This window comes from Phoca vitulina, unplaced genomic scaffold (assembly GCF_004348235.1).
Source record: "Phoca vitulina isolate PV1807 unplaced genomic scaffold, GSC_HSeal_1.0 scaffold68, whole genome shotgun sequence".
In the NCBI taxonomy this organism is placed as follows: Eukaryota; Metazoa; Chordata; class Mammalia; order Carnivora; family Phocidae; genus Phoca; species Phoca vitulina.
The window spans coordinates 4,794,117-4,810,569 of NW_022589771.1; the positions used below are offsets into that span (position 1 = coordinate 4,794,117).

General features: G+C 56.4%; 1 protein-coding gene across 1 annotated transcript in view; it reads left to right on the forward strand.

Moving 5' to 3' along the window:
- Positions 1-2,407: 2,407 nt before the first annotated feature.
- The window catches only part of MX2 (MX dynamin like GTPase 2), a 32,445-nt gene continuing 18,399 nt past the window's right edge, over positions 2,408-16,453 (forward strand). The window contains exons 1-6 of the mRNA XM_032392507.1: positions 2,408-2,529; positions 7,748-8,065; positions 8,591-8,783; positions 10,397-10,534; positions 12,527-12,681; positions 14,656-14,794. Of these exons, the coding sequence (XP_032248398.1) occupies positions 7,817-8,065; positions 8,591-8,783; positions 10,397-10,534; positions 12,527-12,681; positions 14,656-14,794 (874 nt within the window). The 5' untranslated portion in view covers positions 2,408-2,529; positions 7,748-7,816. The remainder of the gene's footprint in view (positions 2,530-7,747; positions 8,066-8,590; positions 8,784-10,396; positions 10,535-12,526; positions 12,682-14,655; positions 14,795-16,453) is intronic.

Here is a 16,453-nt window from a genome sequence, read left to right on the forward strand (position 1 = left end):
GAGCTCTCCTGGGAGGAGTGCAGACCCTGCCCCTCCCTGTGGCAGGTTCAAGGATGGCAGCTGGGGAGGCTGGAAGTAGCTGCCCCTTCCAGGGAGGACACCAGGGCCTCAAGCCTCTGCCTCCCTGAAGTGGGGGCTTCCCCCCCCCATTCCCACTTACCTCAGCGTTTCCATTACCAAGATGCCTTGGACTTTGAACACCACAAAACTGAGAACAGAGCTTGTTCCTGACCGAGAAAAGGGTGTCACCGGCTGGGATGCTCCAGCCCCTTAAAGGACTCTGTCCCACCCAGCTCACACTGCCCGGCCTAGGGCCAGTCCCCTAGGGACAGCACCATGCTTGAGAGCCGACATGACGTCCCATGTGCCCAGCGCACCTGCTGCAGACCCTCCACTACTCCTCGCGCCCATCCTGGGGTGCGGGCACCATTGTTAACCCACTGGAGAGTGAGGAGGCAGTGGGCTCTGACCTCACAGTGCCCCCTGCTACGGCACCCCACTGGAACACACATCCCTCAAACCCCTGCCGATCCTCGATCCTCGGGCTCCACAGCTCCCTCCAGCTCATCAATCCAAGTAGTTTCCATGGTCTTATTTGCACAGCCGAGAATGCCAACTTGGAAGGAAAGGGCCATCGGAGGGTGGGTGGGAGGGCGCCGGGACCCTTTGAACACACTGGCTGCCATCCCACAGAGGCTCAGCAGGCCAGCTGGGGGTGCATCCTTATCCTCTCACCACCCCCACCCGCACCTCCAGCCCCAGCCCCCTGGAGCTGAGCAGAGAGCAGCAGGACAGCGGTGCTGCTGAGCATGCTCCCCCCTCGGCTGCGCATGTCACCAGCCGCCAGCCGCAAGGACCCCATCCTGGCAGTTAGAATGTGTGGGCACCCCTGCTCCCTCCTGGAGAGGCCGCTGGGATGGGGAGCACGCAGGAGGGGAAGCTCTTTGGACAGCAGACGGAGGTCCCCAGCTGCTCCTGCTGCCCCCACCTAAGATAGGGCCTCTCTGTCCGGCTTGTCCAGGGCCTTCAGGTGCCTTTCCTGGAGCTGTAGACACGCCCCGGGACTGCTAGAAAAGACATCGGTGGTCAAACAGAAAAGCATCACGCTGCAGATGAGCTGCTCAGCTCCCCGCCCCGGGGCTCTGGAGTAACAGTGCTCAGCATCAGACCCTGCAGGGCACAGATCTCCAAGACTGTCTCCCCAAGACCTCTCAAGGCCAGGGTTCTTTTTTTTTTTAAGATTTCATTTATTTGAGAGAGAGAGAGAGAGAGAGCATGAGCAGGGAGAAGAGGGAGAAGCAGGCTCCCCGCAAGCAGGGCACCTGATGCGGGACTCGATCCCAGGACCCTGGGATCATGACCTGAGCCGAAGGCAGATGCTTAACCAAATGAGCCACCCAGGTGCCCCTCAAGGCCAGGATTCTAAAGATATCTTTTAAACCTTTAAATTCCTTCTTTAAAGGAAAACGTGCCCACGAGGGCAGTAAGTAAAATGAATGAACATAGAAGTGCTTGGGTTTGCTTTTTTTTTTTTCATGATTTATATACAATGTTAGTTTTGATTTGGGGGAAGATCAGCCTGAGGCCTGCTTCCTCTTCCTTGTGCAGTGCTGGCATCCTGGGGTCCCCAACAGCTGTGCTCTGGTGACAGGCATACCTGACTCACCTCTACTCAGGCACAGAACAGGGGACCTGCAGGACCCCTGGGCGCATGCCTGCACTTTCGCAGGGGACATGACCGAGGACCAGCTGGGAGCCCCCTGCAGTCTGGCCTCTGTCCTCTTCCTGTCCCGGCAGAGAGCTCTCCCAGGGCAGGGACCCACCAGGAGCGTGAGGGTGTACACTGAACGAACGGGTCATTGCGGGAAGCTGCGGACTTCCCCCTTTGGGTCTGCGCGGGAAGAGGATGGCAATGGTCAGGTGTGATTCAGGCTTGCTGCTGCGGGACTTCTCAGAGCGTTCAGATCACAGAGGGGCGGGCGTGTGGGAGGCACCCGGGCGGGGGGATTAACCCGCTGAGTTAATCAGAATGACACCGAGCAAGACGGTCAGGTCCTCGGGCTCACTAGCCTCGTTCCGGATGCTTGGGAGCCACGTTGGCACCCCTTTGTAGTGGACAGCAAGGAACAGAACATTCCCATCATCACAGAATGTCCTGTAGGACCGTGCTGCTCTGAGTCGTTGGATCTCCAAATGGGGCCCGACACCAGCCTCCCCCAGAACTCGTCCTCTGCGATGCAGATTCTCCGGCCCCACCCCGGCCCCAGGCAGCAGCCCTCGCCACCCCACCATGTGTGCCCCAGCCCTCCCGGACAATCCTGCCCCAGCTGGAGGCTGAGGACCCCTGTATGAGTCACGGGCAGGGCAGGGGGCGGGGGAGGGTGTTGCTGTTTCCGTTTCATTTCTGTGGCTGGGATATCTGTTTCGTTTCTGCTAGTGCTGCTCATGGGGAGTGAGCCGCACAGCATATAAGAGGGAAGCGGAGAAGGACGGGATGACTCTCCCGGTGTGCGCTGAGGAGGCACGGAGGTAAGAGGGGGACCCCCCCGGCAGCCGTGCAGGGAGGGCTGCGTCACCATGTCTTTCTGCAACAGTTCTGCTACAGTTCGTGCTTTTTCAAAGGATTTCCCGGGAAACGTGGCTTATGCCAGAAGGCAGGAGGCAGAAAGACAAGTTTGTGAAGGTGCCCCACGGGAGATTTGGGAAGGCCTGGGTTGGTGCTGGCCCCCAGCCAGGCCTGCACGCCCGAGGTGCGTTCTAGAGGAGGTGGCTGGCCTGGAGGCACGGGGCAGCCCCCCATCCTGAAGCTGACCAAAGGCCCTGTGGCCACAAAGGGGTGGCTTCTGGGACGCCTCGCTCAGCATCCATGGTGCACACGCCTCTGGGGGTGGGGTGGGAGCTTTGCGCCCCCGTGATATTGTGAATTATAACGATACATTAACTCTCATCACCCGGCTATATATTACAGTAATGTAGTTAATAACGCTGTATTGCGTATTTGAAAGTTGCTTAGAAAGTAGATTTTTTTTTTAAGATTTTATTTATTTATTTGACAGAGAGGGCAAGAGAGCACAAGCTGGGGAACATTAGAGGGAGAGGGAGAAGCAGGCTCCCCGCCAAACAGGGAGCCGGATGCGGGGGCTCAATCCCAGGATGCTGGGATCGTGACCTGAGCCGAAGGCCGACGCTTAACCATCTCAGCCACCCAGGCGCCTATAGAAAGTAGATATTAAAAGTCCTTATCAGAAGAAAAATGTCACAATGTATCGAGACAGACGTTAACTACATTTATTGCAGTGATCATTTTGCAATATATACAAATATCAGAAAAAAATATATATGTATATAATTTTATCTTCATCCTGTTCCTGGCACAGAGCTCCTAAAACCCTTGGGATTTCCCAAATGGAGAGAGCATTGTCTTGTGTTATGTTAATAAGGTGACTTTGGAAAGCATCCTAGGGTAGGGCTGGCCTGTGATTATTGTTGAAACTTTCAGTCCCGCCCCCTGACCTCCAGGGAGGGAGAGCGGCTGGAGGTTGAAGCAATTCCGTCTGTGCAATGAAACCACTATAAAAACCCAAAAGGAGAAGGTTTGGAGCGCTTCCAGGCTGGTGAACACGGGGGACTGTGGGGAGCGTGGTCCCTGGAGGGCACAGAAGCTCCGCCCCCTTCCCCCCCACCCCCGGACCTCGCCCTGGGCATCTCTTCCATCTGGCTGTTCCTGAGTCACATTCTTTTATAATAAACCGGTAATCTAGTAAGTTCTCTGAGTTCCGTGAGCCACTCTAGCAAATTATTGGAACCCCAGGTGGCGGTGGTTGGAACCTCCGATCTGTAGCCAGTGGGTCCGAAGCATTTGACACCTGTGGCTGGCGTCTGCGGGGGGCCGGGTGGGGGTGCGGTGTGCGCGGGAGCAATCTGCCGGACCCAGCCCTTAGCCTGTGGCGTCGGATGCTATTTTTGGGTAGATTGTGAAAGAATTGAGTTAATCGGAAGAAAACCCACACGGTGGAACTGGTGTCAGACTTCGAGCCCCCAAGCCTGGTCTCGGGGCTTCGGTGGCACCGGGCCCCCTCAGTGGCGCGCTGGAAGGACAGGGCACCTGCTAGCATTTGGCAGTCCCCGTGGCACTATGGAGTGTAATACGGCGCCTTCGAAGTGTTACTTCGAGAGAGACACTGAGGCCAGGTCCTCCCAGCAAACAGGCATTTGCAGGGAACAGATGAGCATAAACCACGGAGTGCTCGCATCTCAGGGCCACCGAAACAAAGTGACACGCGCTCGGTGCCTTGAATAGTAGAAACTTCTCGTCTCCCAGCTCTGGAGGCTGGAGGTCTGAGATCCAGGTGTCGGCAGGGCAGGTCCCTCCTCGCCTCTCCCAGCTTCTGGCCGGTGCCAGCAAACCTGGCATTATTTGGGGAAGCTATCTCAGGGTGCGGTGGGTGTTCCCGGGTCGTGCCAGCGGCCGCAGGGTCACCCACGACACGAGCAATTCCGGCAGGCTTCCCAGCACAGTCGGAGGTTCGGCTCCCCCCGCCGCTCACACCGAGCCCCGGGGTTCAGCCAAGGACCGAGCGGAAGTGTAGACGCGCATCTGTGAGTAATAACAACTTCCTGCCTGTTTCCTGGAAACTGCCGAGTTCCCGGTGAACCCGATTTTTGCCCTTGTATTCTGCTTTCAGGAGAAACAAAATTTCTTGATTAGCGTGAAAGAAGCAAACTATCCCCACAGGTCTGAGTGGTCGTACAGACTCGGCCCAATCGTGGCAATTTTAGAATAACCCTGAAGGCGCAGCAAGATGCCAGGTCCAAGGAGGACAAATGAGAAATGGATGCCGCGCTCTCCCCTCTGCGCGCAGAGCCTGTGCGGCTGCCGAGCTCCTCGCAGAGCCCGCGCCCGGGCGGGGGATGGGCGCAGGGCGCTGGGGTCCGGGCCCTCCCGCCTACTGGGCGCCCCTGGGGCGGGGCGGAGCCCGAGCAAAGGCTCCAGTAGAATCAAAAGCGGGAGAACAGACCCTGGGGGAGCGAGGGGCTGGTCTTCAAGATTGAGATCCCAAATCTATCCTCATGGATGGTGGCCCTCTGTGAAGTGTTTTCTTTTCTTTCTTTTTTTTTTAAGGTTTTATTTTATTTATTCATTTCGGAGAGAGAGAGCACGAGTGGGGGGCGGGGCACGGGGAGCAGGGGGCGGGACGGGTGGGGGGAGGGCAGAGGGGGCGGGGAGGAAGGCGGGGGGGGGACCGGGAGGGGCAGGGGGAGGGGCAAAGTTTCTCCTGAGCCCGCAGGGTCTCAGTTGCCTTCAGCTCAAGATAACCCTCCTGCCAAGCGGCCCCTTCACCCCTGACCAAAAGAAATACCGGAGAGTTCTATCGATTACTTGTTGCTGTGAGGTCCAAACAACTCAGTACCAGCAGGTTGTGTGGTGTCCATCAGGTGTCTCTGTGTGCCCCTGAGAAATCTTAAATAAGCCACGAGTGCCCCTGCAAGTTTGCGGAGGCTCCCCAGGGTGCCCCGACGCACAGTTTGGGAACCATCACCTGACGATTCTGCGTAATGCCTTTTCTTCTCCTGCATGTCACTCAGGGGCCTACCTGTGATGTAGGTAACCTCGTCACAACTTGAGGGTGCCTTCAACAGAGGGGGCACTGTCTCCATGGACCCAGCGCAAGGGATGGTGAGATGAGGTCACTCTGTCGGGTCCCTCTCGAGTCCGGACTGGGTGGACGGTGGACGGTGGACAGAGGCTCCGGGAGAGTCCATTTCGAGGGTGGCAGGGTCGGAGACGAGCTCAGGCCACCCTTCTGAGCTTGTCCTGTCTGTGGCCTGGGCAGGCACACGGGTCTGGGTTTTGTGACTCGTCCTCGGGTCAGCCACACCCCCACTCTGTCTCATGCTGGGAAGGAGACAAGCAGCAGCGTCCATCCCACGAGGATCCCCTGGAGCTGATCAGGGACGCAGGCAGAGGCCCAGGGACGATGTAGAACAACTCCGTCCGTTCCCTGTCCGCTGTCCCTTGGTCCAGATGGCACCTCCTCCAGGCGAGGGAGCCGTCGCCTCCGGTGGGCCTCCTCCTGTCCTCGGTCACGGCCCCCCCTGCGTCCCACCCTTTACCTACCCTTGGGGCCTCTTCTTCCTCTGGGTTGCTGGCTCGGCCCCTGCAAGGTCTAGTTGGGAGTGGGGGCCGGCAGGGTCCCACTCGGGTGCTTTCGCAGCCGATGAGAGGGAGGGAAGGAAGGAAGCCCTCTCTCCGGGGGCGGCCTCGCTGATCCCCGAGCACGACCGGCCATCTTTCCCCTGCCCATGCGTCTCCCCCCTGGCACGTCTTCCTGTCCCTCCTGTCTCCTCCTATCCTGTGTGCCACCATTTATGATCTCTATCTTACCAAAGACGAATCTGTGCTCCTGACTTGATCGGATCCTGCTGCCCCATCCCGCCACGCAGTCCCAGGAGTGGGTATTTCTCCACGCTCACTTCCCCGGGGCTTCTCTGCGGCACGGCTGTGTCTTCAGCTGCGACCCCTCCTTCCGGGGCCTGCAAGCTCCCACCAGGAAAGGCGGAGAATGTATGGCCCTAAAGACCATCTCTCACATGCACCGCTGTAAATTGCTTGTAAAACGGTTACCCGAAACTGGGTTCGCCTCTTGCTGGCGTCGCGAGCCAAAGGGCACGACCAACCAAGCCCAAGAATAGGACAAGGAAGGTGGTACTTGGAACAAGCAAAGAACACCGGGGATATTTCCCGAAGCAGTGTCTCCTCAAACAACAGAACTGGGGAAGGTTTACGTGCATATTCATGTCGGGGTTTGGGCAATGGGGGACACAGTGCGGACTTGGGGCAAAAGCCATCTTAAGGGACAGAGTCCGGGTCCTAGGTGATGGAAGGCACAGGGCCAGCCAGAGTGACACCATCAGTTCTCTGGGTCCAGTTGGTCCGGAATCTGTGTGCTCACGGGGGTTAGATCCTGCAGTGATGCTCAAGAGTGTGTTGGGCCAATCTTTTACTTTTGAACAAGCCCTGGGAGTTTTATCACCGATTGATTGTCCCCGATACCATTAGGCTATCTCCTGGCCTGATGGTAGCTGTTTGTTCTTCCATTCTTTTTTTCCCTTAAAATCCTTAACTACTGGGCTCTATTCTTCTGCAGTTTCAACATATCCCAGGAGGTTCTGCAAGAAATATGCTTTGGGCAAGTGCAGGTCAGGCCCAGAATCCAGGATGGCCCGGGCCTAAAATGACCTTTCTTATGTCAAGAAAGTTGTATCTCGTCTTTCTTTTTCTGGGGACCCCTAATTCTCTCTTCTTGCAAAATCTTAAAACAAGAATAAGGCCTGATAAGACTCTGCGGACGAGAGCCAAAAAGCATGGCAAGGCCCACGACCCTACGACTCCCCCTGATTCACTTTCGAGCCTCCTTGCCGCCAAGGGGGAGAGGACACAGACCGATTGTGTCCTTTACTCTTTGACAAAAGGGAGCCCTTGATTTGCTGGGAGAGCAAACTCCTCAGCTTGGCTCTCTGCGAAGTAATTTATTGTGTGTTTATATCATGGAGGTTACTATAACTTACATGATTTCCTTATTTAAGGAGATTCAACAAGTCCACAGATTTGTTCTTGAGGTCTCCCCCGGGTCTGCGTGCAGGGGTGCGTGGTGTGGGGTTGGGCGAGGCGGGGCTGGCAAAGGTCCGGCCTGGGAGGAGACTGCCTGGGGACAGTGGGCCACTCTGCCATCCTGTGTCTTTACAGAGCTTGTCGGGCAGACGCGGTGCTGAGCAACGGGGAGCACTCCCACCAGCTCTGACTCAGTGACGGCTAATGTCTAAGGCCCACGCTTCTTGGCCATACCAGAGGCGCAAGATGTTTTGTCCCCAACGGCAACCAAAAAAAGAACTGAATTTCTTCCACCAGCAGCCCCCGCCACCCGGCGAGGCAGCAGGACACATGATGTGTCCCCCGAACGGTCAGGTCAGAGGGCAGGATCCAGCTTATCTCACCAAGGAGTTCCACTTGCTGACACTGAACCCTCAGCAGCCAGGAGGAAGCAGGGGCCAACAGAAGGCAAAGGTAAGTCACGCAGAGGGACTTCAGGAAGGGTACGTTCCAGCCGCCGGCCAGAGGTGAGTGCCCCAATCACAGCCATAAACCCACAAGTCTGGTCCAGTCCCAGCAGGAAAGCCGGTGCCCCGCAGTCTCCCAGGCACCTGCAGCAAGCCCCAGGGATCCGATCTCTGAGGCAGCAAGCCTGGGGCTTCTGTTCCCTCCCTCCCAGGGGAGATTTCCTGCAGCTGCTGTGGTCACTGCCACCATTGCTAACCCACCCCACTCCCCACCCCACCCCTGCTCGGCAGCCCAGGGCCTGGCTCCTGTCCTCCCTCTGGCCAGGAGCTCCCACCCCTGCGTGCTTTCTCCCTGCTCAGTGAGACACCTCCCAGCCAGCTGGCCCCACATCGGCAGAAGCAAAGCCTCTGCAGGAAGAGAACACGGGCACCTCCCGGAGGCCCTCCCACCTCCTGTCTGCACCCCAACATCAGTGGAGGCACACATTCTGCCCTAAATTCCCGGTGATGATGGGAATCCTGCCTCTTCCAGGGCCCCGAGCGCAGCCTGGCTCGCCAGTACGAGGAGAAGGTGCGCCCCTGCATCGACCTCATCGACTCCCTGCGGGCGCTGGGCGTGGAGCAGGACCTGGCCCTGCCCGCCATCGCCGTCATCGGGGACCAGAGCTCGGGCAAGAGCTCCGTGCTGGAGGCTCTGTCGGGGGTCGCCCTCCCCAGAGGCAGCGGTAAGCACCCTGGCCAGCTTTGCTCCGCAGCCTGCTGGGCCACCCGCGGGCCACAGAGCATCCCTGGGGGGCCGGCAGCTTCAGAGACAGGCCCTGGGAGGCTTAGGTCTGCAGCGCAAGGCCTGGGCTGGCTGGCGGAGGTGGGGAGGGGGATCCCCTGCGGCCCCCGGGTTTCTGACCCCCTTTCACATCAGTAGCTCTCCCTGGGCCTGGGTCAGTCGAGGCCCAGGGAGCTTGCGTGTTTTTCCAGTGGTCTCTGTAAAGAGTGTAGAAACATTTCTTTGACCACGTTGAATTTCTAAGTCTCAGGGGACGTGTGAAAAATTTTCTCAACGTTTGGAAAAGCGATTAGCCAGGATCGTAGTGTGATAAGACACACTGTTTTCCTTGAAAAAAAAAATACTAAGTGTGTATAGAGTTAAAAGGCTGTTGTACGTTTATGATTTAATAAAATAAAGGGGAAAAGGAAGGGCAGAAAGAATTGGTGCCCTCCAGGTGGGTTGGAGGAGGCTCCATCCGGGTCCCTGGCCCTGAGCCCTCTCCTGCCAGTGCGGCCGTAGCCCAGAGCCGACCGGAACCCAGGGGTCGGGGGCCACCGATGCCATGTCACCTGGGCTGCCCCCGGGCACAGAGGAGGGTGTGGGGACCCCAGAGGGCTGTCCGGGTCCTGCACAGCCCCCATCAGCCGCTGCCGCACCAGGCACTCCGGCCTGTGCCCTCTCCTGGCCACTGGCAGCCTGGTCCTAGACTCCAGGGCGTCCTGTGAGGTCCCTGTCAGCCCAGCCGGGCACGTGATGCACGAGGGAGGAAGGGTCTGGAGTGTCGCTCCTCTGCTCTGCCCTGGGCTCCGCATTCTGGGGGGAAGTGCAGCATGGTGGAGGGTCCGGGGACCAGTGGCATGCCTGTGACTCTGGCGGGTCCCCAGGCTGGAGGAGGAGTTGATGCTGGCCGTTCTAGGGCCAGGAATATGGAGGACACATGCGGTGCTCGGGGCCTCGCCACAGGAACGCCCAGCCCCGAGAAGCAAGGGGCAGTTCCAGCCTTGAGTCCCGAGAATGCCCTTGAACCCCCTCCTTCGGATGTCCAGACTCTTGCCCTGGCTCTAGCTACCTTCTCCCCGCACCCTCCAACCCCAAGTGTGAGGGGCTTGGAGGGGGTGGGACAGGTCTCACCGCTCCACACGTCCATCTGTCCTCTGCCCTCTCCCCTCTGCGGCCGCCTGGACAAAGGCTGGTCCCACGGCCAAAGCCCGACTGAGACTCCAGCCCAGGCATCCTGGGGAGCCCTCAGATACACAGAGCCTCAACTCGGGCTTGTGTGGCTTCCAGAGCAGCACAGCAGGGACAGTGGCCCTGGTCGGCCTGGAGGCTCAGTGACCACAGAGCACAGGGCCCCCTGGGGGAGGGGGGCAGCTGCAATGCCTCTGTCCTAGGACCTGGGTACTTTCGTGCCACCCGATCCAGGCCCCCATCGCTCCCCAGCCCTGGAGAGGGGCTGAAATCTCAGACGGGGACTCTGGGGATGCCGGGGCAGCTCCTTGGGGGGTGAGGGGAAAGGGCACCCGCGAGCCCTTCTTTTCAAGGGAACTTAGAATGTTTGGGACACTGTCTCAGGGATTGTGACCAGGTGCCCGCTGGTGCTGAAGCTGAAGAAGGAGCCACACGAGAGCGCGTGGAGGGGGAAGATCAGCTACCTCAAGACGGAGCTCCAGCTCCAGGACCCCTCCCAGGTGGAGAAGGAGGTCCTCAAAGGTAGGAGGCCCCGGGGGTCTGCAGGTGCGGCTCTGGGGGCCGCTCCCTGGCCGTCCTGGCTCCTTCTCCGCCTCCTGGTCATCGGGCCTCTTCCTCCCAGGCTCTTCCGTGTGCTGGGCCTCCTGCCTCGCACGCCGTCCCCTCCTCTGGGAAGTGCCCCCGCAGAACGCCCCATCCCCGTCTGGGCCACGGCTTTGCAGATTATTAAAGCGGATTCGGAACATGGGGGGCTCCATGTGACTGATAGCAAACATAGCCTCTCTCCGTGACTTCCGGGCTCAGCTCCCCAGGAACCCCATGTCTGCAGGCCTCAAATGGCTCGGCAGAGGGATCTCCTGCAGAACGGAGAAGACCTGCTCCCGGTTCTTGTGCTCACCCCTGATGACCACCCCACCAGGCTGCTGGAGAGAGAAGGGTCCTCCAGCCCTGATGCTCCAGGACTCTCTTTCTCTTCCACGGTGGATCCGTGGCTAATTCCAAGCGGAGGAGGAGGAGGAAGGGAGGTGTTGAGGAGAGAGGCCACCCTGGGGGACAAGGCCAGGTGACGGGGGAGCATCGTCCTTATGTCTCCATGCTTCCCCTTGAGCCGGTGACCAGTGACCTCTGTGTCCTTGTCCTTGGCATGTGTGTCCCACGACGTTTACCATCGATACTGCCCCCTCCCCCTCACCTAGACCATCTAAGCTTCCTTTCATTCCTGGATTTCCCTGGCCCTCATCTGGTCTGCAGCAGCGACTCTGCCTGGGGGCTTGTTGGCACTGCAGAGCCTCAGGGGGACACCCCAGACCTGCCCAGTCAGAATCTGGACTTGAACCAGGCTCCAGAGTGGGTCCCCTGCGCTCAGAGTGCAGGGCCAGCTACGTGACTCAGGCGCTCAGTGCAAAGTCAGACTGCAAGACCCCCCCCACCCCGTTCAGAATTACCAAGAATTACAAGACCATGAAAGCAGATTAGTAAGCCAGGAGAGGGGCCCCTCTGAACATGGGGACAGCTCAGGCCCCACGCACATGAAGCGGGTCCTTGCTCTGAGATGTATGCACGAGACATCTTAGTCGGTCCCTGTTCTGGCTGTGACGTGAACAGCCTGTGGGAAGACTGTTTTTTTCCAGCTCACCTACAGGGGTGCTCCCAGGAAGGGACGAGATCCCCTTGGCATGTCTGGTGGCCCCTGCCTACCCGAGGGCATCTGGACATCACTGTGGGTGACAGGCAAGCGAGGTGCACGCACAGCCGGGCAGCTGGGCAGATGGTGGAAGTGCAGGGTGGGGGGGGAGGGGAGGAGAGACTGTCTCAGCTCCGCCCACACATCCTCCTTCCGGCCTTGAGATTTGCTCTGCGAAGCTCTCGTGGGGATCCCCGGGGCCCACATCTGCACGTCTGTCCTTCCTCCCCGCACCAGTCTTAGCTTGCGGATGTGATGGAGGCTCCCTGTCGATGGCACGGAGGGTCCGTCTTTACGGACACTTGGGTTTTCATGACAGTTGTGCGCACCTTCCAATTTCCGACCCAGCCCGGCCGTCCGCTGGCCACCCTCTAGGAGGACGGAGACCGTCCTGCCGCATCAGCAGAGCTCGAGGCCAGCTCAAAAAGAAAAAAGTCACACACCGTCACTTCCGCCATCTCTGTCTTTAGACAGAGGTCCCTACGCCCAGCCCCCCCCCGCGCAAGGGCTCACCTTTTGGAGGGGAGAGTATGGAAGAATTTGTGGACGTATTTGAAGCCGCTACAACACTCACTGGGAAATAGTAAAAAGCATAAAGAAAGAGAACAGAACCCATCCGTAATCCCACTGTGAGCATGTGGTATGCTTCCCGCCAGGCTTTCGGAGACTCTGTGTGTTCAACAGCTCCCCAAGGGGCCTCAGAGACCACTCCTCAGGCCTCTGTGAAGTGTTTCCTGAGCACCAGGGGCTCTCGGAGCCTCCTACAACTGCTTTTCCTCGGATGGGTCGTTAATCTGGACCCTGGGTTTCCCCTCTCTCGGCCTCCACAGCCCAGAACACCATAGCTGGGAACGGAGTTGGCATCAGCCATGAGCTCATTAGTCTGGAGATCACCTCCCCTGAGGTTCCGGATCTGACCCTCATTGACCTTCCCGGCATCACCAGGATACCTGTGGGAAACCAGCCCCAGGACATTGGACGGCAGGTGAGCTTTTCTGGAACTTGGGAATGGGCCAAGCTGAAGATGGGGAGACTTCTAGGTCTCTGCGGGCAGCCCCAGGGGCTCTGGAGCGCCTCCCCTGCCCTCGTTCTGAGTGGTTGGGGAGGAGACTGGGGGAGCAGTGCCCAGGGCACAGGGGGCAGAAGCTGTCACTCCCCGACGCTCTCCAGTGGCCCCATGTCCATCAGCATGAAAGCTGCCAACGTCCAGTGTGCTCTGGCCCCACTAGCTCATTGGCCACATCTCTCACTGTGCCCCGTTCCTCACCTGCGCCAGCCACACCCGAGTCCTCGACGGTCCTCGAGCACTCCAGCTTTGCACCTTCTCTTCCATCCCTCTGCCCAGATTTCCACATGGCACATTCCCCTACTTCCTTCAGAGCTCTCCCAAATGCCACCTTCTCCGGGATGCCCTCCCTGATGCCCAGTACCCCGCACCTGGTCCTTCCACTTCTATTCACCATCCCTGTTGAGTGTCTGCGTTTCCTCCTGGGACAAAAACCCCCGAGGGACATCGCCTGTGTGTTCAGTGCTGAATCTCTAGATCCTGGAAAGGACCTACCACCTGGGGGTGCCCGTAATGTTTGTTGCACGAACTGAAGGTGAAGAAGTGTGTTTCCCATAGTGGTTCCTACCCCAAGCCTGTTCTCCCCCCAGGGACGTCAGCAATGTCTGAGACATTTATGGTTGTCACAACTTGGGAAAGAGGGGCTGCTACCGGCATCTAGTGGGTGGAGACCAGAGATGCAGCTGGATTTTCTATAATGCACCAGCTGCCCCCGCCCCCAGCAAAGAGCTGTCCATCCCAGATTGTCCCACATGCTGAGGTGGAGAACCCTGGATGGTCTGTTCACTTGCAGACATCGCAGAACGGGTGCTACACAAGGGTGTAGCCGAGGGGATAAAGACCAACAAGAAGACACTTAACTTAAGGACAATTCACGTTTCACGTGAATTTATTCTATAACGTTATTCCATAACGTGAGTTTATTCCATAAACTCGCTTACAGAAATTGATTATAACTTTACTCAGTGAAATTTTCCCATGGCTAAGACCTAACTGGTCCTGTTTGTATTTGTCATTTTTATTTGACCCCAGCACTTAATTGTTTATAGGATGCTAGGCTGCGCTTACGTGATGCAAATTTCCTGTTTGTGTCTATGCAGTGTTATTTTCTGTGTGCAACTTAAAATAATTTTATGGGGCATCATGAGAGCAAAACTATGTGTGAATTGTACCAAAATATATAAAAAAAAATACGTCCCTAGGTGCCAGACTTTTCCATGTTGGTTTGTATTGTCCATGGGGAATAATATTTTTGAAATTTGAAATGTAAGGCTTATGCTGCCCACATCTCTCTTTGCCTACAGATTCTAAGAAATTTTATTGGATTTCTCTAATCTGAGTGAGCTAGACCCCTCCCAAGAACAAACTTCAGAAAAAGACGTTAATATTAGGAATGAACACATGTAGAGATGTTATTGACATCAGATACCATTGTAGCGGGCACTGAGCACCTGCCACTTGGGGCCCCATGTGGGACTCAGCATGGGGATACTGAGCTGACACGTGAGAGGTCACAAAGGTACCCCTGGGCTTCTGGGGCAAATAGGACACATACACAAACACTGTAAGAGAAGGCAGACTCTCAGAAGCATCAGAGAGATTTGGAGAAGAAGGAGAGGTCTAGTCTGGCTACAGGAATCAGAGAGTCTGTGGGAAAGAAGACATACCAGCGGTGGGGTTGAAGGGAAGTAGGAAATCAACAGAGAACCCAGAAAGGGCAGATGGGGCAGGCATGTCCGAGGAAAGGGATTGGCCAAGTCAACACCCAGAAGTGCGAAAACTGGGTCATGCTCTTGGAAATTGGCTTTTCGCAATCACACCTGTCTAGCTGTGTTGTTGGTTGACCAGAGATGTGCTCTTCCTTTGCGTGATTTTTTTTTTTTTTTGCATCAGATCAAGGCACTCATCAAGAAGTACATCAAGAAGCAACAGACGATCAACTTGGTGGTGGTCCCCTGCAACGTGGACATCGCCACCACAGAGGCGCTGAGCATGGCTCAGGAGGTGGACCCTGATGGAGACAGGACCATAGGTAAGAAGAGAGAACCAAGCTTGCAGAGGACAGGAAGGAAGGGGGAGACTTCTCATATATTTAGAAGGTTCCGGAGTGTAGCACTATTAGAGACAAGTTCTACTCCCCGCAGAAGCTCCATGGGCTCAGGGCGCCTTCACACACTGCAGATGGCAGTCTCCCCTCAGTCAGGGTGAGGGGTGTGGCCAGAATTTGGAGGTTCTTCGTCCTCCTTCCTCTTGGCCCTCATTTGCGTTCACAACCCCTTCTGGATCGGGGGCAAGAACTGCCTTGTCTGCTCTCCCACAATTATCTGGAAAGGAGAAAGTGACCGGCGCATCAGCCCTACCATTCCACAGGTAAAGGTCTTGGGACCTGCTGGTACATGGAAAGGGCCTTCATCAGGCCCCAGTGAACATTCTACTGGGCTGATGTTGGGGTGCGAGAGTCTGCAGCGTTGGTATTCAAGCAGAAGTCTTCGTGGGAAGCTGGGTTCTCTTAAATTTCTTCTGAAAAAAAAAGTCACCCTGGGACTTGTTATAGGGAACTTGGTTTAAGGGCGCACACGGTCTGGGTTTGAATCCTTGTTCTAGCCCTTACTGGCTACAAAGCCTTGGGTAATATATTTAACCACTCCTGGCCTCACTGTCTTCATCCACGAACTGGTATCACAGTCACACCTATGTGTTGGGTGGTTGGGAGGATTCCATGAAGAAATATCGTATAGGATGGTCCTTAGGGCTATGCATGTAGTATTTTCTCAGCAAATGAGAGCTGCTATTTTTTTATTAGTAGTATCATCACTCAACATCACTTTGTCACCAATCATTCCACCTACCCAGAGAGTTGACCCTCCTGAAACTTTGCAGGTCATGTCCCTGATGAAATGCATACTCGGCATACAATTGCCTTTCCCTCTTCTTCCAAAATAAATGCCTGGTTTCCCAGTAAGGATAGAAATGAATATTAGGGGCATAGACGTCAAGCATAACGTTTCACTCTGTGCTGCATCACCCTCGTGCCCTGTTAGCTGCTGACTTCTGCAAGCATCACCAGCGCACCGACCCAGAGAGAACACTCGGGCTTTGGGTCACTGCTCATTGTAGCTCCGTGCTCTGTGTCCTCTCTTGATCCCAAGTCAGGGAGGATGTCTCACTGGTGACCACAGTAGGTAACATCATCTATCTCATAGGGTCAGCTATCTGGATATTGATATGTTTATAGAACGGGGGCGACCAGTAGTTAATGGATGAGTACAGAGCTTCAGTTCTGCAAGATGAAGTGAATCCTATTTGGGGAGGGGGGGCGGTTCACAACCGTGAGGATACCGGATGCCGCTGAACCATCCACTTTAAAATGGCCCAAACGGTAACTTTTATGTGATGTAGATTTTACCACCATTTTTAAAGATACACGATTTTTAAAAACAGGATAACCGAAGATGGAGTGAAGGAGGAAACATCCTATTTTCATTAGTTGAATTATTCTCTTGCACACACGAGTTATGTGTATTTTGCCACATTTTTTAAAAAAGAGAACTGAACGCCTATCTATACAGTACTTCCAAAGGGTGAAAACAGAACAAGGCTGATGACTAATAGAGTAGTGGTTTACATAATGCCAAGGTTCAGAAAGAACCGGGAGCCGGTACATTTGCAGGTTGTCCACGAGGCCGGTCCC